This window comes from Tachypleus tridentatus, chromosome 3 (genome assembly GCF_004210375.1).
Source record: "Tachypleus tridentatus isolate NWPU-2018 chromosome 3, ASM421037v1, whole genome shotgun sequence".
In the NCBI taxonomy this organism is placed as follows: domain Eukaryota; kingdom Metazoa; phylum Arthropoda; class Merostomata; order Xiphosura; family Limulidae; genus Tachypleus; species Tachypleus tridentatus.
The window spans coordinates 16,371,963-16,392,024 of NC_134827.1; the positions used below are offsets into that span (position 1 = coordinate 16,371,963).

Genomic DNA, 20,062 nt, shown 5'->3' on the forward strand with positions numbered 1-20,062 from the left:
CGAAATTCCAAAACAAACAAATTCTACTCTGTCTAAGATTGTTCTCATAGTTAACTTAATTTGTCACCCTTAATTTCACTTATACAGAGAGATACAGTAAAACTTAGACAGAAGAATTATCGATAAGGACAACTTGGCCTATTTCTTTTTGGGGGAGACTGTTTATATACAGCTTTGCAATTCTATGGAATTCTAGAAAAGTGACGGATCTAGCTAAATGATTTAACTGTTTTTATATAGAAATCTTTACAGCTTCACTATTATCTGTCACATCTGGGTTTAAGTTGGTTGCACGTTAATGTTTTATTGTAAACACAGAATATGTGTTGAACGTTACGTTAATAATCTAGTTAGTCAGTGTAATTAAGTTGATGTAACGCAATGTATTCTGGGAAAAAAATACAAGTTAACTCGTTTTATAAAGTTAGCACTAACACTAACAAAGCGGTTAGGATTTTTTAGATAAATCCTGACAAGGGCTAGGGAGGGGATGACGGGAGAGGAGGCAAATCGACGCTGACGTGCGTGAGAGACGAATTAAACCACTTATTTCCTTTCATACGGAGGGTTTTCGACTTCATCAAGCAGAAGAATAACATGACCACGAGTTGTTTTTTTTTCCAATTTTATTACAAGTTGTTTGTTTTTCTACCACCAGGATACGCATCAAAGTTTCTCCGAACACAGTGTAGAGTTAACTAATATAGAATAAATGCACCACTTATGACAGTACCTTAGTTTACATCATTACATGACGCTGTAATAACTTCTTTTCTAATTTAAATTCCCAAGCACTGTATGTGTTTAGATAAAAAAAAAAAAAAAAAGGAGCTAAATACACGGACACTGATAATTACTCTATCTCATTTGGATATAAGTAACGGAAAAGCAAACTGTTCACATGTATCCACAACATTGAGCAAATTTATACTAAATCTTTAAAATAGCGTGGAATACGAAAGAATAGTTTCACATTTAAAAAAAAAATGCATAACAGAACACGAGACTAACAATGTGTTTTGTTTTTCTGAAGTTTTACACCGACAGGTTGAACAATTAATCTACGTTTGATAAAATTTGAGAAAAGGCTGAGTTCATTCCTCTAAATCAAAGCACATATATGGTGGTGTTAAATTTTCTTTCTTTTTTTCAAATCGCATCGGGTTTTGTTGTAAGCATGGCGAATGACGTCTCACAGTGCTTGTTGTGCCCACCGTGTGCATTGTGGTTGCTACCACTGATGAAGGACGTGGTAGTAGTGAAACTAATGCAGCTCCCTCTACCACGAGATCTGCGGCTAGTATAAGAATTTAGGACTTCACCATGTTGGGACGGTCGGTAACTGATGGAATGACGAGGAGCGCCCCCTAGTGTACGAACCATTTTCCAGCGTTCCACGTGATGACGAAGTGAGTTTCGCACCTGATAAAACAAGACATCTTGTCTTTCTTTAAAACTCAAGACAAATGATAAATCATAAACGTGAAGTTTTATTTTAAGACAGGTACATAACGTAAAAGTCAGAACGCTCTGAATCGATCAGAATTACGTTAAAATTATTTATACGTCTCTATTTATTAGAAAATAATAGAATTAACTCATTTACATGCACACATACCTCTCCATTGAAGAAACAGTATAGAATGGCTACTGTAAGGCCCTGGAACGAGTTAAAATGAAGTTAAATAGCATTGCTATTTACAAATAAACATTTATTAGTGCTAAAACACAATTCAATATTTTAACTTCTAAATACCACATCGTAAACAGATAGGTACTATTTATGTTTTTTACAAAATGTGTAATGACACTATGTAGTTCACATCTCAAACTATGGAAATAGAAAGGAAATTATATTATATAAATTCTGAATAATTTTTCATTGTCATTTTTAGTTCAAACACACACATATAGAGAGATGTGCCAGCAATTAAGCAAAGCAAAAAATGAATAAATATGGATTACCAGAATAAATAATCAAAGTTATTCGGTATATCAGCGTTTTAGAAGCTTGGGTTAATGTCTACCTATCCTACTCTTCCGGAAAGATAAACAAGGAAAATTTGGTTACAGTTAATTAAAAAAAAAAAAAAGCCTCACTCTTCTAAACCTCAATAACATGGTAAAACAGTTTAACGACTTTATTCATTGCATTTGAGAGTTATAACGTGTATGATACGAAACTAGGTTTTAGTAATATTGAACACTTTATCTGACACGTCACGTTTCTGTAGCAATATTTCAACCATGTTAACAGCCTCTTCTTATGCGTGTTTTCTCTGTTGAAATTACGTGAACGGAAAAAAACGAAAGATTCCACCCTTCCAGGTTAATAACAGAATATATATACATTATTTATATCTGCGTTGAGAAAATCTATAATTAATTACTTGCACCTCGGTAAGTTTGAGACCTTATAACGCTGGAGTTTGGAGTTTAATCCCTTCAGTGGACATAGAGCAAATAGTCCGTTATGCAGCATAATGTAGCGATAGTTAAAAGCTAGTTTTGTTTGTTTGTAATTCAGCACAGAACTACACAGTGGGTTATCTGTTCTCTGCTTACCAGGAGTATCGAAACCTGATTTTTTGCATTGTAAGACCGTTGACATACCGCTGTGACACTAGGTAGCGATAGTAAAAGCACTGTGGTACATACCTGAGTCGAGAGTAAAGTTGCCTGCAGATAGGTAAACACAATTCTTGCAGTTCTGTGATTTGGTGTTACGATGACCAGGACATAAGTGACCCCTAGCAGCGGAATTAGTACTAGCAAAGCCTTTGCTGCCTTTCTACTTATAAAAAAAATGTAATTTCAATAGTATTTTTATTCTATGATAAACACAAAAAATGCTCTTAGTATAAATTTTTTCTTTCATTTGAGTGAGTCACATGTGGATTAAAGATACAAGACATTATAAGTTAGTTGATACACAATTTCTTTAGTCAAAGAAAACTTGAATAAACGTACGAAGTTGTTCGGTACTCCCGACTGTCAAACTTAATTAAGTTTATGAGGAGATAACAAAAGCATATTGAATCATATGGAAATTAATTTTGCAGTTTTGTTTCTTCTTCACTCCATTCAGTATCAGTTTATTAATATACATCTCACAAAATTCAAATAAAATTGAACGGCGCGTTTCTTGAATGGTTGTCATTCTGATTAGATATCATGATTAATTAAAAACACAATTTAATGATCTCAGATTTTCACGAAACTTCTTGGTAAAAAGATATGACTTTCAGCAGTTTATTGTTGCTACAACATGCCCTCTCATATTTGTATATGGAAACATATTATGCTAATATAATAGTAAACTGATAAATAACCACTTGAAAGCATAACGCTGGCACAGCAAGTTATGTAACGACAATTCACAGTTTCAGTATATTATTAAAGAAACCAACTTTCCCAGTTGTGCATTTAATTTATAAGTATTGTGCTAGGTTTTCAAGGAGTTCGAACATTCTTGAGTATTTTAAAATAAAGCGTAATTTTTCTAATAATCAAAACTTGTAAGAAAATACAGAAACTTACAAATACAGGAAATATTACATGGGGTTTCTAAGGTTTCTCTACTTCCAATAGACTACAATTACGAAAATTTTAATTAGTAAATGTTATCTGTAAGTTTATTAACTCTGAGACTTTAGCTCATTATGCCTTTCTTATTATTATTCTGAGTGATTACCTGTATTGTTTCTGTTCAACAGTTGTAGCTGCTCGCAGCTTTGTTATCAAAACCCACATAATCCGCGCCAAGAAAAAAATGTTTACCTAGAAAACAAGTGGTTAAATCGGTATAACACACTGTTTGGTTACTTCTTTACGTATTGTTACACAAATAAGTTTCAATGAATGAGGCAGGGAACGGTATTTATGTATATATATATTAGTGAAAATTAATACATTTTAATGAAATTGAATAAACAAATTAATAAGGAAAGTCTGCGTTAAAAACAGCAAATCCAAACCTCTGACTAACTATATTAGTTTGTTATAACTTAGAAAAACAAGCTGAAACAAAAATAAATTAAAAAAAACGCTGCACTAATTGAAAAGAACCCAGGGTACAAGCTATAATGTGTGATTATAAAATGTACCGTAGGTTTTGGAGGTGACTGCGGAAGTAGGACCCACATTGTGGTGGGGATGCACCGTCTATTAGTCTTAACCTTCATTCGCCAGTCTCACATAAAAAATAAAATAGTAATAGATATAGAAATTAAAATTAGGAGCGCGAGATATGGGTGCTCAAGCCCACAACATCCCACATCTATAGCACCCTTCACTGCCTGCAGACTGTTGTGGGAAGGTGACTGCTCTCCCAAGTTAAGAAGAAAAAGAATTAATTGAAATAAAAATTATGTACTACCATCTGGAAGTAAGTAAGTTGAAACTTACCTCTTGAAGTTAGCATTCCAGCCTCCAATATGGTAGAAAGGCATTAATTGACAGTATAGCAAACGAACTATACCAGCATGAAGCGTCCCATCCAGCTATCCAAATAAACTAGTATAACTCCTAACCACCACCCATTCACCAAGTCTACTGTGACTATTATGTTCTAAACGAGCCATTGTATGCTGCGGTAAGGTGTACATCCACATAAAGTAGTGCCAAGTTGTTAAATAATTTTATTTGGTTTCGTTTGTTTTGAATTTCACGCAAAGCTACACAAGGGCTATCTGTGCTAATCATCCATAATTTTGCAGTGTAAGACTAGAGGGAAGGCAGCTAGTCATCACTACCCATTGCCAACTCTTGGACTACTCTTCCACCAACGGATAGTGGGAATGACCGTAACCTTATAACGACCCCACTGCTAAAAGGGCGAGCATGTCTGGTGTGACGGGGATTCAAACCCGCAACCCTCGGATTACGAGTCGAGTGCCTTAACTGCCTCGACATGCCGGGCCTTCTTATTCAATAAAAATAGTTGTTAGAAATTATAAATAAAATTTCTCTGATTTTTATTTCTTTATATTTATCTAACACATTCTTATAGTTGTTACAGAATAGTTTATTATTTTATTTAAAGTTTCTTTATTAAATCTATTAGCTATTATTTTTTATAACACTACTGATAAAATATTGTAATTTATTACAAATTTTACAATAACTGAATAATTGTAAAGTTATAATGCTTACAACAAAAGGGTGTGGTACATTACTAGTAAAAGAAGGTAAACCATAAATTGTAAAGGCAAAGTATTTTCTTTTATCAAAATATTTATATTGATCTCCTTATAAATTATTTTGATTTCTATATCTAAGTAATGATATAGAAGTGATAATCAGTGATGTCGAAAAAACCCACTTGTAGAGAACAATATATATGTAGAAACATGTCCACACATGAATCGTTTAATTACAGTCTTGGTAAATACATAGCATGGGCTTTCTCCAAATATGTAACATCAGCCAGCTCATTCATCAAAGACTCCTTTAATTTCAAGTCTAATCTAAATCAACTTAATCATAAAGCCTTAATGGCCAGTTTTGATGTTATATCCCTCTTTACAGAAGTTCCAACCGCTAAAGCCTGCAAAATAGCCTTAGAACTCTGTATCCGAGACCCTTACCCATCTGTAGACGTTCCAAGCAACTAATTAGCAACCCTCATAGAATTCACCACGATGAAGATAAACTTCATGTTCAACAACCACAACTATATACAAACAAATGGCCTAAGCATGGGCAACCCAGTATCAGCAGTTCTAGCCAATATTTTTATGACACAAGTTGAAACACAAGCAATTAACACAGCATTATATCCACCACTATACTGGTACAGATATGTAGATGACACGGTTGCGGGATTCAAATCTACAGAACACATACTTAATTTTTTCAATCACATTAACTCTATACATCCCAACATTAACTTCACGTGTAAACAGGAAGAAAGCAATCAAATATCATTTCCTAACCTCAAAATTACAACAACCGATACACAATTTAAAACAGAAATCCACCGAAAAATCACCCATACTGGACTTTTCATTCCTTGGGACTCAGCACATGAAACAAAACAAAAACTCAACATACTAAGAAACCAAATAAACACAGCCATAAAACTATGCTTACCAGATAAAATTAATGATGAATTAGATAAAATAAAACAATACTTTATCAACATCAAAAAAGTTTCCTCCATAAACCGTAGAAAACATTATACGCACACACCTAGACAGAAAGCAAAATCAACCAACAAAACTAAGTATATCTTATGAATCAAAAAATCACGAAACCATATACTGCTGCATGCCATATATTCCCGACATCAGCAGAAAAATAACCAACATTTGGCAAAAACTAGTAACAAAATATGACATTCCAGTTAATACTAAATTTATACAAAATCCAGGCACAAAACTGAGGTCTATACTATGTAAAAACTACACTGACAAACACCACACCAACATTATTTATAAAATACAATGTGATAACTGCCACGACTTCTATATTGGAGAAACAAGTAGAAAAATGGAAACGAGATTCAAAGAACATAAAAAGTCACCTTCACACGTTTTCGAACACTGTAAATCAAATAAACATAACATAACTATAGAAAACACACAAATACTAAATAAAGAAACAAACATAAACAAACGCAAAATTAAAGAAGCCTTACTTATACAACAACTCAAGCCCAAAATAAACCAATACAAAGAACACCTTTATACCTATATTAAAAATAATATAATAAATAATAATAATAAAATAAATAATATAAAATTACATATTCAAACATCTAATACCGCCCTCTACATCCCGACACTCAGTTACATAACCCCTTTCAAAAATGTGGTCAGCTTCCGGTCAGTTACCTCTTTCTTTATTTGTGAACCTGACGATGACCGAAGAAGGTCGAAACGTTGTTCGCTCCTCTACGTAAAAATTTTTTCAACCAAAACTAGCCGTTTCTTCATATATATAGATACTGAAGTATTTTCAGTTTCTAATTCTGCTGAATAAATAGTGTTAATAACATTATTTACTTCACGATTTTTTTATACTAATGAAATCTTATATATATATATATGTATATATATAAGTTAATGTAAAAATATATGGATTTATGTAATGTTCATTAAATACATTATCATAATATGATAGTAAAGATATAAATTTGCTATACAAGTAGAGCAGTTAGCTCTCTTTGGAACTTCTATTATTTGTTTAAAAATCCTGTTTATTGAAAAATACATAATTATTATAAATACAGGAACTTGATATATCTTTTACATTCTTGGAGTTAATTTTTTCGTGTTATTTGAAATGGTAACAGAACTGTTGTATTAATGAATTTAAAATAAAGATTAAATTTTTCAATGGAATTGTGGTGTATAATGTGGTAAAATCAAATGTTTCAATATTATTTATTTGTTCCCACTTTTCAGATATTTTAAAATAGGTTGACAATTTTTTATTATACAAAACGTATGTTTTTCATTATTAACATTTACATTTTTTATTTTATCAAGTAGAATATTGTTCGATAATTGTTCTTATGGAACTGGACATAAATCTAAATTTAATTAGAGGTTTATCTAGTTTGGGAATAGCAAAGAAACGGTAAATCTACATTATTAACTGCTGTATCTTTGGATTGATTAACAAGTTAAAATGTTTGTGTACTATTAGTTTCTTTTATCATAATTAATGTATAAAATGTTTACAAATTATACCATTGTTACAGTTAGCCTTATCAATGGAAACTACACCATATATTTTCTTGCAATTCTTGAATTTTATTTTTCAACTGATGAAACGATAAACCTGTATGGTATTTCTTTAATTTTATATGGAATAATTTTATTTTTATAATTTTTAAGTACACAGAACCAAAAAAAACATCTAGGCAGATAAGATGTAATAAAGTAAAGTTTTAAAATATATTTATCAATATTATTTTCAATACATTTTCGAATATTATTCTTATTAAATTTTTGTGGCTATTCTATATTCAGATCATTTTTGAGTATTTACGTAATATATATATCTTTTATAATTTTCCAAGTTACCAGTAACAATATGTTTATGAAAAGTATCAATAAATAAACTATTTTCATACTCACAAGGTAAGTTATTAACTTCACCTAAATTTAGGTTAGTTAAAAACTTTTATAATTATATAGTAATGGACCAATTGGAAATTCGTATTTATAACTGTCAGTAGGCTTTAGGTTTTTACAAGAAAAAGTATTACTTTTTATAGATTGATGAATAATTTTAGAAATCTGCAAATCGTTAAATATTTTGTGTCTAAAATTAATTATCAAATATGAATGTTTGAATTTCCTTTTTCTTTTTCAATATTTGAAAAATAATTGTCTTTTAATCGATATTTTACTATATCTACAAGTAAGTATTTTGCTTGATCATTTTGAAAATCAAATTATTTATTACATTAATTAATGCTTTTATTTTGCGAAGATAAAGTTGATAAATCTTTTTTAAAAAATAGGTTAAGTACACTAATACCAGAATAAAAACTATAATTCAAATAACTACAAAATTCTGATAAATTAACCCATTTTAATTTATTGTTTCCTTTACCTCTAGTTTTCCTATTTTTATGAAAAAGTTATCTTTAAAGTGAAAATTAGCAATGCAATAATCATTATTCAAATTCAAAGCAATAGAATTATTAAAATCTTGATTTAATCCATAAGGGTATAATGTTCTTAGTTTCAAACTAAGTTTTCTCATTGAAGTATATGGCGTCTTCATTAACAATTTTTTAACAGCTGTATTAACAGAAGTAGAAGGGTGAATCCTAAAATGTTTTAATTATATAAATTCATTAAACTGTTTTTAACTTGAGATCTATGCAAATTTATACATTTATACAATAGGACTGAATTTTGACTCAAATATTCTATATTACATTTAGTACATGTTAATAAATAAATTACATTTTTCATTTACTAATAAAGCAGAGAACAACGTTTCGACCTTTCTAGGTCATCTTCAAGAAAACGAAGAGAGAGTTTGCAACTGATGTTGCCGGGCACATGCTTTAGGGACGAGAGTATAAACGGGTACGGAATTGTAGAGGGCGTTGCAGTTAGATGTTAGGTTATTAATTAGTGTCGCTATAAAAGTGTTCCTTTATATTGGTTTAATTTCGGTTTTAGTTGTTTTATAAGTGTATTGTATTTGTGTGTATTTTCTTATAGGAAAGCCACATTGGGCTGTCTGCTGAGTCTACCGATATTGTATAAGTAGGGCTTCTTTGATTTTGCTTCCATTTATATATTTTTTCCTAATTAGTATCTGAGTGTCTTCTACGGTTATAGTGTGTTTATTTGACTTGCAGTGTTCAAAAGAAAGGTTTCTTTTTGTGTCTTTGAATCTTGTTTCCGTTTTTCTGCTTGTTTCTCCAATACAGAAGTCGTGGCAGTTGTTGCATTGTATTTTATAAATAATGTTGGTGTTGTGCTTATTAGTGTAGTTTTTACATTGTATAAACTTCAGTTTTGTACCTGGTTTTTGAATAAATTTGGTGTTCACTGCAATGGTGAATTTTTTTATAAGTTTTTTTACAAATTATGTTTTTTTTCGTTGATTTCGGTGTCATATGGTATGCAGCAGTGTAAGGTTTTGTAGTTTGTTGTAGCTTGGGATTTATTGTTGTTTGTGCTGTTGATCTCAGGGTGTGAAATTTTTTCAACGGTTTTTAGAGGATATTTGTTGATGTTGATTCCATCATTAATTGTATCGGGTGAACATAGTTTTGTGGTTGTGTTTATTTGGTTTCTTAATATGTTGAATTTTTGTTTTCTTTCTTGTGCTGAGTCCCATGGAATGTATAATCCAGTATGGATGATTTTTCTGTGGATTTGTTTTGAATTGTGTATTAGTTCTAATGATCTTGAGGCTAATAAATGCTGTTTGGTTAGTTTTTTTCGTGTCACAGGTGAACTTAATGTTGGGGTGTATGAAGTTGACGTGATTGAAAAACTAAGTATGTGTTCTGTAGATGTGAATCCAGCAATAATATCATCAACACACCTGTACCAGTATAGTGGTGGGTGTAAATCTGAACTGATCGTTTGAGATTCAATCTGTGTCATAAAAATGTTGGCTAGAACTGGTGACACGGGATTCCCCACACTTAGGCCATTTGTTTGTAGGTTATTTTTGTTGTTGAACATAAAGTTACTTTTGGTGGTAATGAATTTTATAAGGGTTGCTAATAGGTTGTGAAGAATGTGTATCAATTGGTTGGGGTCTTGAATATAAAGTTCTAAAGCTGTCTTGCAGGTTTCATTGATTAGGATTTCTGTGAAGAGGGAGATCACATCAAAACTGGCCATTACGGCTTTATAATTTAGTTGATTAAGAATATATTTATAGTTAAAAGAGTCTTTGAAAAAGGAGCCAGCTGATGTTACATATTTATAAAATGCCCACCTATATATTTACCGAGGTTGTAGTTAAATGATTCATAGGTCGACATTATAGGTCGTAGTGGACAATCGGATTTGTGAGGTTTGGGCATGCCGTATACACTGCTGGCCAAAATCTTAAGGTCAATGAACATAAAGAAAAAATATGCATTTTGCGTTGTTAGACTCAACCACTTATTTGAGTAGAGCTTCGAAAGATGAAAATAAGAAAAGAGAAAATAAAACACTTTTTAGCATTTAATAGGGAAAATGTGAACACTATGAAATTAGCTTAAATACTAGCTGGTCAAAAGTTTAATATCACACTGAAACGAAGCGTTAATCGGTAAACACGTAACGAAATTTAGTCATTTGTGTTGAAGCATTAACGTTGTCCACATCTCCCACTGACATCTGTGTTACATTGGGTAAAAACATGGCAAAGGCTAGAAAGTTGACAGAGTTTGAACGAGTTTGTCGATCTGCAACAGCAAGGTCTCTCTCAACGAGCCATCGCTGGTGAGATTGGGCGTAGTAAAACTGCTGTTGGAAATTTCTTAAAAGACCCTGGGGATACGAAACGAGAATTTCAAGTGGTCGACCCAAGAAAATTTCGCCAATGTTGAGCAGGAGGATTCGACGGGTTGTCCGGCAAGACACCAGCCGATCGTTGAACCAAATTAAGTACCTTACAGACGCAGAATGCAGCTCAAGAACAATAAGACAGCACCTACGAGAGAAATGCTTTAAAAGCTGTAAACGTCTTCAAAGGCCACGCCTCCTTCCACACCACGAAACAGCTTGGTTAAACTTTGCTGAGCAGCAACAAACATGGAACGTAGAAAAGTGGAAGAAGGTTTTGTATTCTGATGAGAAAAATTTAACCTGGATGGTCCAGATGGCTTCCAACGTTACTGGCACGATAAGGATATCTCACCGGAGACATTTTCTACACGACACAGTGGAGGAGGTTCCATCATGATCTGGGGTGCTTTCTCCTTCCACGGAACAATGGAGCTTCAGGTTATACAGCGGCGTCAAACAGCAGCTGGCTACATTGACATGTTGGAGAGAGCATCCTTATTGACTGTAGGCTCTCGCTTGTGTAGAAATGACTGATCTTTCAGCAGAACAACGCTGCAGTCCACAATGCCCGCAGGACAAAGGACTTTTTCATGGCGAATAACGTGATTCTTTTGGACCATCCAGCGTGTTCGCCCGAACTGAACCCCATTGAAAATGTTTGGGGGTGGATGGCAAGGGAAGTCTATAGAAATGGACGTCAATTCCAAACAGTGCACGATCTTCGTGAAGCCATCTTCACCACTTCGAATAACATTCCAACCAGCCTTCTACAAACGTTTATATCGACCATGCCAAAGCGAATGTTTGCAGTTATTCGCAATGACGGCCGTGTAACTCACTACTGAGACCTCTTGTTGGGCATTTCCTACCCTGTTTAAGACTTCTTTTTGGTATGGTCTTAAACTTTTGACCAGCTAGTATTTAGGCTAATTTCATAGTGTTCACATTTTCTTTATTAAATACTAAAAAGTGTTTTATTTTTGTTTTTTTCATCTTTCGACGCTCTACTCAAGTAAGTAGCTGAATCTAACAACGCAAAATGCATATTTTTTCTTCATGTTCATTGTCCTTAAGATTTTGGCCAGGTGTATAGTTGTGCTGTGCATGAGTCAGTCTTTCTGAGATTGTGTTGTATTTTTTCACTTGTAGTAGTGTTTTGTTTAATTGGTTTTCATGTGTTTTTATTGGATTTATGTTTATCACTTTAAGTTTGTTTGCATCCGATAAAATGTTGTTCATGTTTTGAATGTATTCATTTGTGTTCATTATAACATAGAACTGCCTTTATCTGCTTTTAGAATTTTGATGTTGTTGTCTTGTTTTAAGTTATTTATACAACTAATACCTTTTTGTGTTTTAGTTTTCTTTTCTGTGAAATAAAATGAAAATTAAACTTATATAAAGAAACACCTTTACACCTATACTAATTAATAATTATGCTTAGGTTATAACCTAACATCTAATTGCAACGCCATCTATAATCCCGTACCCTTTATACTCTCGTCCGAAGACATGTGCCCGGCAACGGTCAGTTGCAAACTCTCTCTTTGTTAACCTGAAGATGACCTAGAAAGGTCGAAACATTGTTCTCTGCTTTATTAGTAAAAGTGTTAATAACCATACCAGCTGCTCTGAGATACATTTTTAAGCTACTACCAACTGGGAATAAGATTAGCTTAACTCCTGAAGATGGCATTCCAGTCACCATTATAGTACTAAAGCACTAATTAGTAAGACGTTAAACAAATTATACAAGTATAGAATCCCGACCAGTTAATTAAATTAACTATTATAACTCCCAACCACCATCCATTAAGTTCACTGTAACTATCAATTTAGAGACTATAAACAAGCCTTTCATACTATAAGATGTTCATCAGCTCAAAAGTAGTCCCAAGTTGTTCAAATGATCTTATTAACAACTAAAAATAATTATCAGAAGCTCTCAGTAAAATTTCCTTAATTTTTACTTCTTTACTTCGGTAAACAGTCACCTTTCCACAACTCTCTTGCAAGAAATGAAAGTTCTTGAGTTTATTTCATTATTATTATTTTATTTTCGTTATTGTATAGTTTATATTTATAACTTTCTTCATGAGAGCCTGGCAAACGAAAGTTAAGTCGGATAGACGATGTATCCCCACTGCAATGTGGGTCCTATTTCCTAAGTCACCTACAAAACTTTTTAGGATACATGTTATATTCGACATTACAGCCTGCACTCTGGGGATAATTTTGATTTGTGTAACGTCCTTGACTTTTGTTTGGGCTCACGTTTGTTTATTAGAATGTCATTAGCCAAACGTTTGGGTTTGTTTATTAGAATGTCATTAGCCAGAGGTATTGGTTTGGTGTTTTTAACGCAGTCTTTCCTTTTGACTTTATTTTACTTGACTGTTCATTCTTAATATTCTATACACACATATATATATACAAACCAAGTTGAAATAGAAGAGGAAAAAATAAATACTGATTTAATCTAAAATAATTATTTTATCTAAACGATTGATAATATGGTAAACAGCCATAAATTTCTATACTTGTTAATTGATATCATGTGAATATTACACTTTCTTTCAAAAAATTTAGAAATATACGTTAGAGCTGAGCAAAAACTATATACAGATACTAGACAGCCCGATGTGTCTTTGCTATAAGAAAAAAACGCACACACATACAGATAACAGTTTGTTTGTTTGTTTTGAATTTCGCACAAAGCTACGCGAGGGCTATCTGCGCTAGCCGTCCCTCATTTAGCAGTGTAAGACTAGAGGGAAGGCAGCTAGTCATCATCACCAACCGCCAATTCTTGGGCTACTCTTTTACCAACAACTAGTGGGGTGGATCGTTACATTATAATGCCCCCACGGCTAAAAGAGAGAGCATGTTTGGTGCGACCGGGATTCGAACTCACGACCATCGGATTACGAGTCGAACGCCTTAACACACTTGGCCATGCCGGGCCTAGCAGGTAATAGAATAGCACAGTCCTTTTTAAACATCTTGCGAATTAGGGTACTCTATCCTTATTATTAATATAATAAGTATTGAAGTCAAGTGTATCAATGTATATGTTCATTACGGTATTCATACAATATCTTAGCAGTACATTAATTATCTTCACGAATTAAATAAATTTCGCTTTGTTTAAAATTTCTATACTTTCATTACATGTATTTTAAGCAGTGTGTATGTAAGTCTAAAATATATTAAGTAATAATTTCTCTAAAACCGTACGCTTAACGTTGACCGAAACTTCTGACGAAAAACTACGACTGTTTTTTTTATTGAGGTTTAAGTTTATTCGTATGTATAAGGAATAGGCCTTGGTTTCATGTTACACTGCATACTAGATGAAACTGTATTGATTTAAGCCGTCTAGCTGATTAAGTTAAATCAGACGATTGTGGCGTAACCATTCTATTTTGTAAAATAACATGTAGGGTATTCTCCATATCAAAATAGACGTCTCTTTAGCAATTAGTGACTGTAGGTTTTATACTATAACAAAATAATAATAACAATGTATTTAAGCACGCTATAAAAAGTGTTTATATGAAATAATAATTATAATTTCTTATAAGAAATAAAACAACTGGCACAATACACTATTTGCATTTTCAGCCATCTAACCCATGTGTGGTACTGAACAATGTTTTATCCATGTGTGATACTTAATTTTTAACCAATATACAATATGCTACACCTTCTACTCGTGTGAAATCTTCAACAACGTTTAACCTGTGCATGGTATTAAACAATATTTCCTTCATGTAAAGAATTCTCAATAATTCTTTACCCATGAGCGATAGTTAACAATGCTTTTCGCTATCTAAGGAATGTATGACGCTTTCTTGACAAACCCTTTGTAATTGTTTACAAGCGTTTGTAGAGATGTTTAATGTGATAATTTTAAAAACTACTTACCATGAGAATAGCGATTACAGGGACTATAAAGATATAGTCGTAATTGTCTTTGCTCTGCCATGGGCATCTAGAATAAATGGTGATAGAAAACAAGTTACTTTAGGGCTTCTGAAGAACATTACATTCTGGTATTATGATAATATTTTCAGATAAAAAATTATTTGTTTATTTCCCCAAAAAAAATTAGGATTAGTAACTTTTGTATCATTTGTTGAATGATACCTCTTAACCTTTTAATGATACTTGTGATATGAACCCTTAGCTTATTATATCTTGAGTTCTATCACTTAGCTCCTTTAAGAATTGGGATCTTAACTTTAGAAAATTTAATTATTTTTAGTTAATACAATAAAATTGTAGAGTAAGTAACAGTTGTATACATGTATTTGAAGATTTTATATTCGAATGTCTCTCCACTTTAAATAAATCTCTGGCATAACTGACCAAACGTAAACTAGTCTTTAGTGATATTTGAAATACCTTAGGTAATAATGAAATTATTACAGATGTAAAAGATTTATAAATGAGTTATTTTGTTTGTTTGTTGTTAAGCCTGAACCTACACAATGGACTATCTCTGTTATTCTCATTGCTAGCTTACAGTACCTGTTTATCTAATTTGCATAAAAACCTATATTTATTTAGTCATTTAACTGGCCTATTGTTTATCATTTAGTTGATCAAGTGGAATTATACAATGACATGCATGTAGTTTTAAGCCTTAGAACGATCCGTAAATAAAGGTGTAGTTTTTATTTAAACAGTTCACTTGTTTTAACTGAATGTTCCAAAAATGTGCACTTCAAGATACCTTTTCTTTATTTAGTGCTTTTTTAATTATTTCACGAGAGAAGTTCACTTAATTTATACTTAGAGCCATCGTGTTTTCTTTTGTTGTTTTTTGTAAATCTGGTTTGGTTTGTTTTTAAATTCGCGCAAAGCTACACAAAGGTTATCTGCGCTCGACGTCCCAAATTTAACAGTGTAAAACTAGAGGGAAGGCAGCTGGTCATCACCACCCACCGCCAACTCTTGGGCTACTCTTTTACCAACGAATAATAGGATTAACTGTCCCATTATAACGTCCCCACGGCTGAAAGGGCAAACACGTTTGGTGTGACGAAGATTCGAACCTGCGACCCTCGGATTACGAGTCGAGTGTCTTAACCACCTTGCCATAACAGGGCTTTTTGCAAATCTACAGACGTAAAAGATTTAAGTAGTGTGTATTTACCAAGTGTACAGATCTGTCTTAGTTCAAAAGCGTCATTCTTCAATGATCAGAGGGTGTTGCCAGTTTCTAGTGTCTCTTTTTGTACTAATTACATCTTGCAAAAAGAACAAAGAATTATATATATAAATATTCCTTAATCGAATACATTATTCTGAGGTAACTGAGAAGTACTTCGATTTTTTTTATAGATATTCATCCATTTGGCAGAATAAATCAGTTGTAAATTTCATGTCTAATAACGTCTTTATCAGGTGGTGAGAAAGTTATAGAAATTGAAGTAGTAATTCAATTCTTTAATGTTACTTTTTGTAACTTACCCGAGTTGAAGGAATACATCACCAGTCAATGGGGAGAAATAAGCCTTTACAGGGGCCCAAATAAGGATTACGAGTGCAGGTAGACCTATAGTGATATAAAGTTACCTTTACACACTGTTTTATTCTTTGCAAATACAGTAATAACATAGGAAGTGCTAAAATGTTGTTCCTTTTGGAAAAATGTAAGGTAAGTTCGTTCTATAATGTTCAATTTTAACACATTTCTGATACTTTATTACCTTGTTGAATGTTAGTACGAAAAGTAGGACTGACAAAAGATATACCAACTAAATACTTGTTAACAGCAATTTAAAAAAGGTACTAAAATCATATGCTTATATGGAAAATAATCACCGTGCTATATGTCTCAAAAAACTAATTGCACAAGAAATAATGATTCACTTGTCTTTCAATAAAAATATTTAAAAAACACATGGCTATGTCATATGTATACATATATATATATGTTTTAAAACAGCATACAGGCTTACCCCATCCAATCGCAGCATACAGATGAAATTTAATAAAGTCGATTGAAAAAGTTTTAATCACCAGGATGTAAAGGTATAAACCTTCCACAAACATCCAAAAGAAATTCGTCCCCATTAGGTACGTCAGGAAAATAGTCAAGATACAGGCCGTCTAGATAGAAATAAGGTTATAACTCAGTAGGGTTTCAAGGAAAATGATCACATATATAAATATATTAAGGAAAATGTTTATAGCCTTTTGTTTGCTTCCGTTTTCGGATATTTTCTCATCAGATGCGCAAGGTTTCTCCGAGTCGGTTGTCCGTGATTTGGAGTTAAACTAGAAATAAATGTAGCTAATAAATAGCATTCACTTAGACAACTATTATCGACTGAACAGTGGATTTTGACTCTCAATAATATAACTTACCCACAGTCTAAATGTTTGCGCCATTTTGTGACGACGGGACACAAACGTTGGACTTTGGGATTCATAATCCAACACGCTGACCGCTAAACTACGTTCGAGCCTGAACATTCTGCTTAATAAATATTCGCAAAATACGTATTAAACATTTTTTTTTTTTGGAAAATAATACACCAACTATTGAGAAACATTTAAGCCAGATGTGCATCCAAAACAAATCTAATTTGAATTGGCAAACATATTTAAACCAATTTTTCAAATTTCGGAAAGTGGTGCTTTTAAACCCTGCTTTCTTTTAGTAAAAAGTACTCCAAGAAAAGATCAAGATATATTACACTTGATTTTAAAACTATCATGCAAATATGTATTATTCTGGAAAATATCCGATAATAGAATTACACAGGCCTGCAGGTTTAAATTTTATAAAATTTATTTTAGTTTAAATAACTGACGTTCCGTAATTCAGCTCCGCAGATTTCGAAAATAATATTCGTTATTTTTCTCAATCACGTAAGGATTTTTTTTTACAAATCAGGAAAAAAAACATACTCTTATTTAGATCAAATTTACCACAAATATAATATAATATGTTTGGATCATTTACACAATTTCTTGTTACCGTAGTGACGAATAAGTAAGAGTGAAGAAACAAATAATGTCAAAGTACACGCAAAAACAAATGCTATACAAAAATGACACGTCATGTGGCCTGTTAAGCGTTTGTATACAAGAGTTTGTTCCTCGCGGCTCTAGAACGATTGATAAGATTGTCATGTCGACAATAGAGAAATCCATAGCCAGTGGTTGTGAAAGATTTAAGCATGACAAATTGTGACCCGATTTCAATGAAAATGGTTCACGTGTATAAAACTACATATGCCGTTTTGTGAAAAATCTGTACGTGATGGAGAAAAACGGATATAATTTACGGATTCAGCGTATAGGTATTACTCAAGACAATAAAAACATTGCAGGTCTGTATTATTAATAAACAGCTAAATAAATTAAGATGACGTGATAATGTTGCTAAAATGTTTCAGACTAACGTTTTCCAGGGGTTTATTTTGGCGCGAAGCTATATGGTATTATCACGCCAAAAACTGTTTTTCATTGGTTGAGATTGTTAATAGTTTTTTTCTGTACGAAGCTGTAGTATATCATCATGGTTTAGGTTATTAATTTTCCCCCCGTACGTAACTGTATGGAATGATCATGTTTTAATGTTTATTTTGGTTTAAATTGCTAACAGATTTTTCTGTACGAATCTGTGGTGGATTGTCATACTCTAATGCCGAGTGCATTTGAATTGCTAGCCTCCCGAACTTCTAAACCATCGCAAATTCTAGGTTTGTGTCCCGTTGCTGCAAAATAAAACACGATTCTCTCTTTGGGCTGTGAGTGCGCTATGATAGTGATAAGTAAACCCTACTATTTAATCTGACAAGAGTTGTAGCCCCAATGTTGGCAATGGGTTCTTTCAGTTAGATGCCTTCCCTCTAGTCTGTCAGCCAAATTAGGAATGACTACATACAGAGAACCCACATGCACCTTTGTGTGAAGATTCCAAAACAACGGCAATAAACAAAGTTTCTTAGTTGTTTAACAGTATAAATTTTCATATTTTGTTGAAGTGAATCATTATACTGAATAGTAATGCATCATTCTCTAATATTTGAATAGTTTACTGTTTAAAGGACATTTTGTACCAATTTGTAAAAATCACAAAATCAGATGTTGTTTGTTACAGAGTGTTCATTTTATTAAGTTAATACGGTAAACATTTCCTCTACTAATCTATATAAGTTATCGTATATTTTTGTGATTTAATTCGTTAACAAGTCTTTGTAACAGTTTGTAACGAATCATTTCACACTGTTGTGTCATCCGGCTATTTGATTTGTTACAACGTTTTGTGTGAAGCGGTGAGAGCAAATGCCGGGACTTCTGTTTGGATCTTTCAGTTGTTTATCACGTTAAATTTTGTGTCAGAACTAAGACTTAAAACTTGTATTTTCCAAAATACTTGAATATGCAATGTAATACTTAGCACTCCGTCTATTTTACGTTTGAATATGTTTCTGTTTCTAAAGTACTTAAATATATATACAAGCTACAACCTATTGATTCAGATTATGAAATTGGAACTTTTACAGAACTATGGTGTTATTATTTGAGATAGCTAACAAATTACGTTCAAAATAAAGCTCTGTACTTATATGAGTTAGATCAAAGAAGACCTCAAAATGGAGATCTTTATTTCCATTCGAAACCACTAGATGCCCACATTTCAAGTACATTTAAGATAGAGTTGCTCCAACTATGACAATTATAAGTTCTAATAAAGGTAATCTCTACATATCCTTTGAGGAACATGCGTTCTTTCAAATTTTTATAACGATTACCCTTTAACACTTTTGACACTAGATATGACATGATAAGATGGTTGTCATCTATTGTTATTTATATTTTGTTACTAAACGATGAAGTTTGCCCAATTTCAATGTGGTCAATTTCCAGTCATGTAGAGGGCGTATTTACCTTTTTAGCTTCCAAGTTCAATCAAGTCTATTGCTCCGCAAGTGTATTTAAAGCTTAGTTTTATAAGCCTTCAACTTGTATGGCCCGGCATGGCCAGGTGGGTTAAGGCGTACGACTCGTAATCTGAGGGTTGCGGGTTTGAATCTCCGTCGCACCAAACA

At 32.6% G+C, this 20,062-nt stretch overlaps 1 protein-coding gene across 4 annotated transcripts in view; it reads right to left on the bottom strand.

Annotated features, from left to right (window-relative positions):
* Positions 1–606: 606 nt before the first annotated feature.
* The window catches only part of LOC143246429 (diuretic hormone receptor-like), a 91,680-nt gene continuing 72,224 nt past the window's right edge, over positions 607–20,062 (bottom strand). Inside the window, exons 7-13 of one of the 4 annotated variants that reach the window (XM_076493127.1) lie at positions 16,958–17,108; positions 16,467–16,551; positions 14,916–14,982; positions 3,695–3,780; positions 2,659–2,791; positions 1,619–1,660; positions 607–1,422 (exon numbers count right to left, since the gene is read on the bottom strand). In XM_076493127.1, coding sequence (XP_076349242.1) covers positions 1,150–1,422; positions 1,619–1,660; positions 2,659–2,791; positions 3,695–3,780; positions 14,916–14,982; positions 16,467–16,551; positions 16,958–17,108 — 837 coding nt within the window. In that variant the 3' untranslated portion in view covers positions 607–1,149. Of the gene's footprint in view, positions 1,423–1,618; positions 1,661–2,658; positions 2,795–3,694; positions 3,781–14,915; positions 14,983–16,466; positions 16,552–16,957; positions 17,109–20,062 lie in introns of all 4 variants that reach the window. The other 3 variants (XM_076493126.1, XM_076493130.1, XM_076493129.1) reach the window with 3 other exon arrangements.